General features: G+C 39.5%; 2 protein-coding genes across 2 annotated transcripts; one reads left to right on the forward strand and one right to left on the reverse strand.

Moving 5' to 3' along the window:
• Window positions 1-154: 154 nt before the first annotated feature.
• RB195_018533 (uncharacterized protein) lies at window positions 155-6,238 on the forward strand (the record flags this gene model as incomplete). Its single annotated transcript, XM_064186011.1, has 4 exons — window positions 155-287; window positions 454-635; window positions 780-905; window positions 6,188-6,238. The coding sequence occupies 4 exons, from the start codon at window positions 155-157 to the stop codon at window positions 6,236-6,238; spliced, it is 492 nt and encodes a 163-aa protein (XP_064041892.1).
• Window positions 6,239-7,638: 1,400 nt separating this feature from the next.
• Window positions 7,639-10,097, reverse strand: RB195_018534 (uncharacterized protein; the record flags this gene model as incomplete). Its single annotated transcript, XM_064186012.1, has 4 exons — window positions 7,639-7,647; window positions 7,739-7,791; window positions 7,960-8,023; window positions 10,017-10,097. The coding sequence occupies 4 exons, from the start codon at window positions 10,095-10,097 to the stop codon at window positions 7,639-7,641; spliced, it is 207 nt and encodes a 68-aa protein (XP_064041893.1).
• Between the last annotated feature and the right edge of the window lie 3 nt (window positions 10,098-10,100).

Below are 10,100 nucleotides of genomic sequence, written 5' to 3' on the forward strand. Positions count from 1 at the left end.
TAATCTAAACTTATAGATCGATTGAAGAGTGCAGTGTAGCAAGCAAATCTGCGAACATGTGTGTTTGGCAGATCACGCTTTCCCGCCCTCTGACCGTTGGCTGTTTTAAACCCGGCGTGCCTGACTGGGAGGTGAGAGTTGCCTGTCGTTCGCAATGAACTTGTTGACTGCGCTTGTTCTCGTCCTTGTGTGTGCTGCTGTGAACTCAAAGGAACTGCCCGAAAAGTTCTACGGAAAGTTCGATCTCGATCACTCAGAGAACTTTGACGAGTACCTGGAGGCCAAAGGTAACAACCGCATAACCTTATTTCTTTTTGTCTCCAATCAGAAAAATATGTAGAGATCCTAGGAAGCCTTTTGACCAGTTTTCTAACTCTGACAACGCACTGTGAAACTCAACTGCACGTTAGCTGTGGTTTAGCCATGTGACTGCTCCCTTTAACTCAACTTTAGGGTACGGATGGTTCACACGGAAACTGGTCACATTTGCTACGTTTAAGAAGGAATTCATGAAGAGCGACAAACCAGGAAAGTTTGACTATTCAAATCTCACCTCAAAGAAGGATGTGCACTACAAAGATATTGAACTTGGAAAGGAGTTTGTTGGAGAAGGTCTCGATTCCACCAAACACAAGGTATTTTCTCTGAATTCCTGTCGTTTCATCCAACCTCGCATCATGTAACAGTTGGCGGACGGCTGACGCGATTGATCGCAGTTGACCCGAGTTCAGTGTTACATGCGCGGGCAAATGTCGTAGTAGCCTAGAAAGAATTTACAGATTACCTTCGATCTCGTCGGAGAGACCTTGTTCGAGAAGCATATTCCAATGGAAGGAGGAGAAGCTAAAGAGGAGACATACGAATATTCTTTTGCAACCAAAGGTGACAAGGAGTATCTTCTTGTGGTTAGTTTTTGTCCCTGTCTTCTATTAACTTAGAAAAAGCTTGCAGTAGACTTTTTCTTTTCAAGATTCACGAGGACTTAATTTTGTTTCATAACCGCAAATCGTTGAGCGTAACGCTTCCTAACTGTCTGCAAATTGCTAAACCTTGGCGAAGAAACCTTGAAACATGATAAAAGTGTTACCATACTGGACTTCTTAGTCAAATTCGTTATTGTGACATTGGAAACACTTGTAGATATAAAATTAGTTTAGGGTAAAATACATATATTAATATATTAATAAAAAATAACATAAAAAGTTAGGGTTAACTGCAAATTTGCTGTACTGCAGAGAAAGGCCCTGTTGGATAACAAAATATGAACGGTAACCGTTACTCGTCTTTACTGACCAATGAAAATTAATGGTAGTCGCATTTTCAGTGAAATTAGAATTGTGCTTTTCTAAGAACCCTTTTTTTTCTTTTTTAAATTAAGGCGAGAGACTTCATAGCTTTCTTTTCAAACGCGTCAGTTCTAGATTTAGAGAACGTTCAAACTTTGGCTTAAACACTCGTTTGATACCAATTAATGTAGACGCTATTTGAAAGCATTAGTCAAAGTTGCTCGGTTATGGAACGGTTGCAACGTCTCATTTACCTTTTGCGACATGCACATGAACTTATTGCGCAATACTACTGCACTACGGCACACCAGTTTCACACCGTAAGACCCGTGCCATCCCACTGTATAGCCTCACAGCGCTGGAGCACCAATCCGACGCCATGAGACCCGCCTCACCCCATTTTACCGCTCTACGATGCCGAGGCACCAATACGACGTCGTACATACATACATACATACATACATACATACATACATACATACATACATACATACATACATACATACATACATACATACATACATACATACATACATACATACATACATACATACATACATACATACATACATACATACATACATACATACATACATACATACATACATACATACATACATACATACATACATACATACATACATACATACATACATACATACATACATACATACATACATACATACATACATACATACATACATACATACATACATACATACATACATACATACATACATACATACATACATACATACATACATACATACATACATACATACATACATACATACATACATACATACATACATACATACATACATACATACATACATACATACATACATACATACATACATACATACATACATACATACATACATACATACATACATACATACATACATACATACATACATACATACATACATACATACATACATACATACATACATACATACATACATACATACATACATACATACATACATACATACATACATACATACATACATACATACATACATACATACATACATACATACATACATACATACATACATACATACATACATACATACATACATACATACATACATACATACATACATACATACATACATACATACATACATACATACATACATACATACATACATACATACATACATACATACATACATACATACATACATACATACATACATACATACATACATACATACATACATACATACATACATACATACATACATACATACATATACATACATACATACATACATACATACATACATACATACATACATACATACATACATACATACATACATACATACATACATACATACATACATACATACATACATACATACATACATACATACATACATACATACATACATACATACATACATACATACATACATACATACATACATACATACATACATACATACATACATACATACATACATACATACATACATACATACATACATACATACATACATACATACATACATACATACATACATACATACATACATACATACATACATACATACATACATACATACATACATACATACATACATACATACATACATACATACATACATACATACATACATACATACATACATACATACATACATACATACATACATACATACATACATACATACATACATACATACATACATACATACATACATACATACATACATACATACATACATACATACATACATACATACATACATACATACATACATACATACATACATACATACATACATACATACATACATACATACATACATACATACATACATACATACATACATACATACATACATACATACATACATACATACATACATACATACATACATACATACAGCCATGCATGGCTGGTTGTCGTTGAAGCGCATCACGTGTCCGGCCCATCTCTTTTTGCACTCCTTGACAAATGCGGGGCGGGTGTAGAGCAGTCGGTAAGAAGTTCCGTTGTCTGCACGATCGATCGGAGGCTCTAATGCGCCCTGGTGCTTACCAAGCGCTTAATCGACCTTCGGGGTCGATAAATTGGTACCAGGTTTGTCTGGGAGGATAAAAACACTGACTTGACGCATCGACTAGCCCTCGCAAGTCACTGTATAGGCTAGTTACACGTTCGTAAACCTCAAACAATTCTGAATTGAAGTGGACATAGTGACGCTTCCCAAGCGGACTGATTAACACCAGACACTTTGTCCTTTGTTCTGTGGCAAATACGGCGGCGTCTCTAATCTTCGATCGCTGATGTAGGATAGAACTTCGAATCCTGTCTCGCACTTACGTGAAGCGGGATACTAGCACCACTCTTTCGAGTGAGCATTCAATGACGCTCACCACATTTTTCTCCTGCTTGCAAAGTGCCCAAGTTTCTGAAGCATAGGTCAAAGCAGGAAGCACGGTGGTGTTGAAAAGGTTAGCACGGAGCCGAGTGTTCCTAGTCTTCTTCACTACATCTTCGATGCCCTTATACGCTCCCCAAGCCGATTGTTTCCTCCTGCCTAGCTCGGAGGTCAAGTCGTTCTTCACTTTTATGTTCCGATCCAGACAAACGTAGCTGGTGTTTCGGGTTGAAGGTAAATGGGCATCTGAGATCCATCCGTTACGCATGAACATCGTCTTTTGCAGATTCAGCTGAAGGACGATGCATCTACATGTTTCGTGGAATTCGGTCAGCATTCGTTCCGCTTGACGTCAATGATGACAGTCTTGTAAAATGGCGAAATTCTGGCCGTGAAGTTACAGTACAAGTTTCGAAGTACCTTTATACACTGAGTAGGGACGCCCTGGTTGTCCAAGGCTTCCGTTTTAATTGAGTCAAAGGCCTTCCTTAAGTCGGCAAATGTGAGACATAGCGCCATTTTGTGCCCTCGCGATACCTCAATAAGTTTCGAAACAGTGTGAATGTGGTCAATCGCGCTGAATCCCTTTTGAAACACTGCTTGCTCGCATGACTGTCCTTCATTTAACACTTTTTCAATCCTGTTAAGGATCACTCTTGTGAAGAGCTTGTAGATGACAGGTAATAATGAGATTTGGCGATAGTTGCGATGTCACAAAAATCTCCCTTCTTATACAACTACACGCTCTCGCTGGTCTTTCCTCGTCTTTCGATTGGTGAATTTACAACGGGCGTAGTGAATGCCCTTTCCGCCTCCACAGCTTCAGCCAACGCTTCTGCTCTTCTCTCTTTGAGGTCTTTTTTATCTCATCTCTGTAAAGCTTTGCAGGGTTGGAGATGTGTTCTTGGTTGTCTTTGGCTCGTGCAGCTCCACGCTGACGTTTGAACTCTAGAGTTTCCGGAGACAGACGTCTGTTGGTGGTTTTGAAACGTTTTGCTTTCTTCGTACAGTCGTGAAGATGTTCTACAGGTCGATCGTATTCCTCGTCGATACTGTTCGTTGTGGAATCTTCTGTAGAGCTGGCTAGCGTAGCGATAGCAGTTAATGATAGTTTCTGGGACTTCGCTCTCTGAACTTCGTGGCTCTCTTCTCTCCGGGTAAACCAAAAACTTCCACGCCATGGTCCGATCCCGTGTAGAACTTCGGCCCAACGGCGCCATCAGTCATGCAACACCTTTTACTGACAACGATGTGGTCAATTTCAGCAAGCTACCCTCAACTGAGTGACTTCCACGTCCAGCGGGAGAGGAGGGATTCGGAAATTGCGGGATACCATAGATGGTCTATGTCGTCATGATAAACTCGGAAACCCTCTCCCTTTGTTCCTTCCATTGGAGGCCGTGAGTCCCCATGTGAAAGTCTCTCAGGCGTTCTTCTAAGGCCAATCTTGGCGTTGAAATTACCAGCAATGACCTTGTAGAAGGTGTGGTTTCCTCTGTAGAACTTCTGAACTCTGTAAGTTCCATATAGAAGCTTCGATTTCTTTTTCTTCGGTAGCTTGATGATGGAGCATAATCTCGAACATTGACAAAGCTGACGCTGGATCGCAGACTTTTGATTCGAATCGTAAGTTGTTCGAAAGAGTAATGTTTTTTGTCATACTCGTGTTGACTAGGACACTAACTCGCATGTTTCTAAGAACAAATCCACTACAGTTTCATATAAGGCGTTCAGTGGGTGGCGTCGTCTCGCCTCGGTTAGTCCGATGATGTCGTCCGATGACGGCTTGCATTATTAGATTTTCAATGCCCGCATCCGATGCAAGCGCACGGAAGCTGTAAGTACAGGTCGTCATCCTAGTCCTTTTCCGTTTTGGTAGCCTAGATGACTGCAACCCCTCCTGTTGCTACCGTCCCAGGCGTTCCTCCGGAATCAGGAGGCTGTTTCTTGATACTGAGAGATGCATATAATTTTAAAACCCATGGCTAAGTGTTCCATGAGATTTGGGAAAACTTTGCGTTCTTTCGGAATGAACAGGCGGAGCTTGTTTCTTGGAGGCGACTTTAAACCGCCACCCTTGCACTTCATAGTCACTTGATTGAGTCCGTTCTGTGAATCCACTCGCGTCTTAGGGCAAGCACAAGGTCGCTTTTGGTTCGCGACTAACAGCCATGGGAACGCCCCACGTTGCCTCGTGACTGTGATCCCTCTAGTGAGGGAGATCCGTGAACTGCATAGGAGTGCTAAGTGCCATTCATTGCTGTGCATTCATTGCAGCAGAGGTGTCATATTGCTTCGTCGCTTGTGACTGAGTCCTCGTGCTGCGTCGGCAGCGTCATGCTGTGTATGAATAAAACTACGAAGACGCCGAACTGGATGCAGCGTTAAGTTTTGACTTTACGCTGCGTCTCGTTCACTCTTGTGATTACAGCTTCGTACTGTATTGTGTGAAAATCCCATGAAGTAATGTAGTGTTTCCCGTTGAAATCAGTATTTCAGAGAATGGAAGCAAATGGCGTGGTCGGTAAACGCTTCTACAAACGCATGTGATATTAACATTTTCTATTGGTTGTCTGTTTAAGATCGTTCTTGTACAATGACGTTTAGTTCCGTTTTGTTTTGTGGTTCAAGTGGTGTGTTGCTGTTTCCTCGTTTTGTTTGTGGATGTTCCAATTGCATTTGATCATATACTTTCCATTTGCTTTTGTTGTTCAAGAAACAGAGCCTTGGATAGGAGGAAGTTAGATTATTTGTGTGCAATTGTAGTACCAAGGCTTAACAACGTAGGAATGTTGTACTTTAAGAAACATGAAGATGGGCTGAGTAAAATCATTTTTTTTCTGCTTTAGGTATAAATACACGTGTGTAATAGTGTATCATATATTTGATATGAGATCGGTGAGAAAAGAGAGTTGGCTTTACAAAGCATTGTAGTAGTAGCTGTAGCAGGTGAGACGGATTGTGATTCACCCATTGACATCATGTAGGATAATTTATAAATATCAAAAGGAATTTGTCTAACTACGTGATACATCTTCCACGTAACAAAACAGCAAAATAAAAGGCAACGGATAGAAATATTGCACGTTCATTACTATAACATTCATCACTAATACAGGTGTAGGTGGACGAGGACACACCATGATCAGGTGCAGAATATGAAGTCAATACTTGGTTTACGGGTAGGACGTAATAGGACCCAAATGTCCAGGGAGATAGGAACGTGTAACAAAGCGCTGTTCATCGTACGGACAACGATTGTATTCGTAACACACAAAAACACCGGGAAAATCAGCTTTTCTGAATGAACAATTTCAGAAAGACGGTATGCACGAGTAGAAGCACGGGCTAAGGGATCAGGAAGGCATTACGTCGAGTATATCTTATAAACCTTACTGAAAAGAGCAAGTGGAGCTTATCTCTTAGTGTTCCAAGTCAATATCGTAGTCGTAGTATAGTAGTCAATATAATGTTAACAAAACTAACTTTGCGACTTTTATTGGCTCACATAAAAAAAATGTGTTATATGTTATTTGTGATGTGTTATAGTAAGCAGAAGAATCCTTCCTCTTTTCGCATCATACACTCGACCTTGAACATCGCCACAGCATGAGAGTAAAGATGCACCTCTGCAGAAGTAAAGATGTTCAAAACCACTAGTGAAGAATGCACTGGCGACCCAGAACGGCAAGAATTACGAAGACTAGCTTCGAAAATCGCACGTAGCAATGGTCATACACTGCGTCCGCATTACCGAAAAAAGCCGTACTGTAAACAGCAATGTTCCACGCAAAAACAAACACTCTCTTTACCTTCCCCTTATTTCTAACAGCGTCAGTACCGTTGCTCGAGCATAGTTCAAACATAGATAACGGTTACAAGATGACCTGACCCTGCTGAGTATCCTTAAAGGTAACATAAAAACCAGCCCGTTTGAAACAGATTAGACGTCAGATACTCTGAAATGTGTTATTTGTCCTTAAAAGCAGGCGATTGCGCATAAATGAGAAGATACATGATGTTGAGTGCTTGACGTGTAATACAACTTACATTGAAGAAACCCTGGAGGATTACTGAACACATGGGAAGCTTGATAACACCACCTGGAAGGCACAGATGTGAGGTACACAACGGAAACAATTATGACGTGGAAGGCGTTGTACTTACTCACGAAACCGAAATATAGGTAAATAATACGTTCAAAGCGTTCTAGGCTTTCGAAATGAAACCGTTAAATGAATAATAATAATGAATGTTCGTCGGAAACGAACCAGTTCTTGCAAATTGTATCACTCTTTGAGTTATAATATAGCAGTCTGGAGGTCCGGCTAAAGCCTGACTTCAGACTTTCTGTGGTGTTCCCTTCGTTCGCCATCACTGATCAATGGAAGAAAATAATAGTGGCATTTTCTGCAAAGTTAGAACTGTGATTTTCTAACAACGCCTTCTTTCTTTTTTTTTAAAATAAATCTAGGCGAATGATCTCATAGTTTTCTTTCTATTCACGTTATTTCTACATTTGAGGAGCATTCAAGCTTTAACACTCCTTCTATACCAACACAATATAGACACTATTTGGAAGCATTACCCTAAGTATGAATTTTCTTCCTATTTTCCCCCAGCAGTTATCACTGAATGGTGTTTTAACGTTTAATGAGGTGAACAACAATAAGATGAAAAGATAAAGATAACGTTCCACGTCAGATCATGTAAACTGTTGGCCACTATTTAAGCAGCCGTTTGCACGAGTGTTTTCACTTTTTGAAGAAAGAATATTAGTAACCTCAGGGAAGCATGCTGAGAAATATTAGGTTTATTCCTTCAATTATCAGAGACAGGTTAAAAGTTTTCTTTTAAACTTCATTAACTGAACTATATCAACAAACATTCTTTAAAGTTATTAACTAAGTCCGCACAACACAAATGTCATCTGATTTAGATACCAGCTTTACAAATCTATGTTCAACAAATAAATAAAAATAAAACAATATAGTGTAGTAAATATTAACAAATAATAATCTCAAACTGTATTTGACTGCACAATTTCTCTCTTGATGGTGATAACGGTCCAGAGTTCGATCCCGGCCGGAATCATTGCTTTTGCCTGATGGAAAAGAAAGACTGAGAACGACAGGAACGCGTTTTAAAACCATTTTTACACTGTTCTCTACTATTTACACACAAGTTTACTCTTCGACACTGATAAGGAGACGGTAGAGAATTCGCTTCTCGTCGAGTGGAAAAAACAATAAACCGAATTTTTTTGTAAACTAAGAGCTGAGTTACTGTACTTTGCTCGAAGCCATACAGATTTTGAGCCGAAAATCTGAAATTTTGCACATTAGGTAGAGCATCAAAGAAAACCCTTGGCTGAAAGCTTTGATCTGTAGGTGTTCTGGTTCTATCAAAAGCGAGTTGAGAAAAATTCAAAAATTTGAAGGAAAATTTAATATTTTCTCATCTAGGTTTCAAGAAAAAATAGGAAAGTTAGAAACACCAACCTTTGCGTAAATATAAAGAAAACAGTGAGCTAAAACAGTCTGTTTCCACAACAATGCAAAATTCTACTGTGTGGAAATTACTTTGAGACCCGTTATTCAGACATTCGTGGAACCTGCTTTGCACTATTTTTCCCCTATTTCCAGCTGTAGATTTCTTTTCCCCGCTTGGTAACAGTACCTAGATTGTTTTTTTTTGAGTGATTATAGGAAAATCCCTCATTGTTAGATAAGAAATGTGCTCTTTAAACTCTTTAACGCTAAATGCAAAACGCAATGCAACGCTTTTTTGTGGTGTTTGCTTCGCTCGCCTTCACTGATCAATGAAAATAAATAGTGGTGACATTTTCTGTAGAACTAGAATTCCGTTTCTCTAACAGCGCTATCTTTCTTTTTTATTTAAGCAAATGATTTTATAGTTTTCTTTCTAAACGCGTCGGTTCTACACTTGAAGAGCATACACAATTCCGCTTCAAACACCCCTCTCATACCAATATAATATGTATACAATTTAAAGGCATTACTCAAAGTATGGGTTTTTCTCCTGTTTCCCCCAACAGTTATTAGAGAACGATGTTTAGCATAAAATGACGTAAACGACATTATCGTATTGATAGAAATAACGTTCCACGTCAGTTTATATAAACTGTTGGCAACTATTTAAGCAGCCGTTTGCATGGGTGTTTCCACTTTTTGAAGAAGGCATGTCACCAACGTGGGGCAAACGTGCAAAGAAATTGATACGAAGAGGAGTCATAGAAGTGCAACCTGCAGCACAGCCACACGAAGATATTGCGCGATTACTGCACTACTGTACACCAATTCCACACCGGTGGACCCGTGTCACCCAATTTTATAGCCTTGTGGCGTCGGTGCATCAGTTCAACGCCGTGGAGCCTCTCGCACTCCATTTT

The sequence above is a fragment of the Necator americanus genome, chromosome II (assembly GCF_031761385.1).
Source record: "Necator americanus strain Aroian chromosome II, whole genome shotgun sequence".
In the NCBI taxonomy this organism is placed as follows: Eukaryota; Metazoa; Nematoda; class Chromadorea; order Rhabditida; family Ancylostomatidae; genus Necator; species Necator americanus.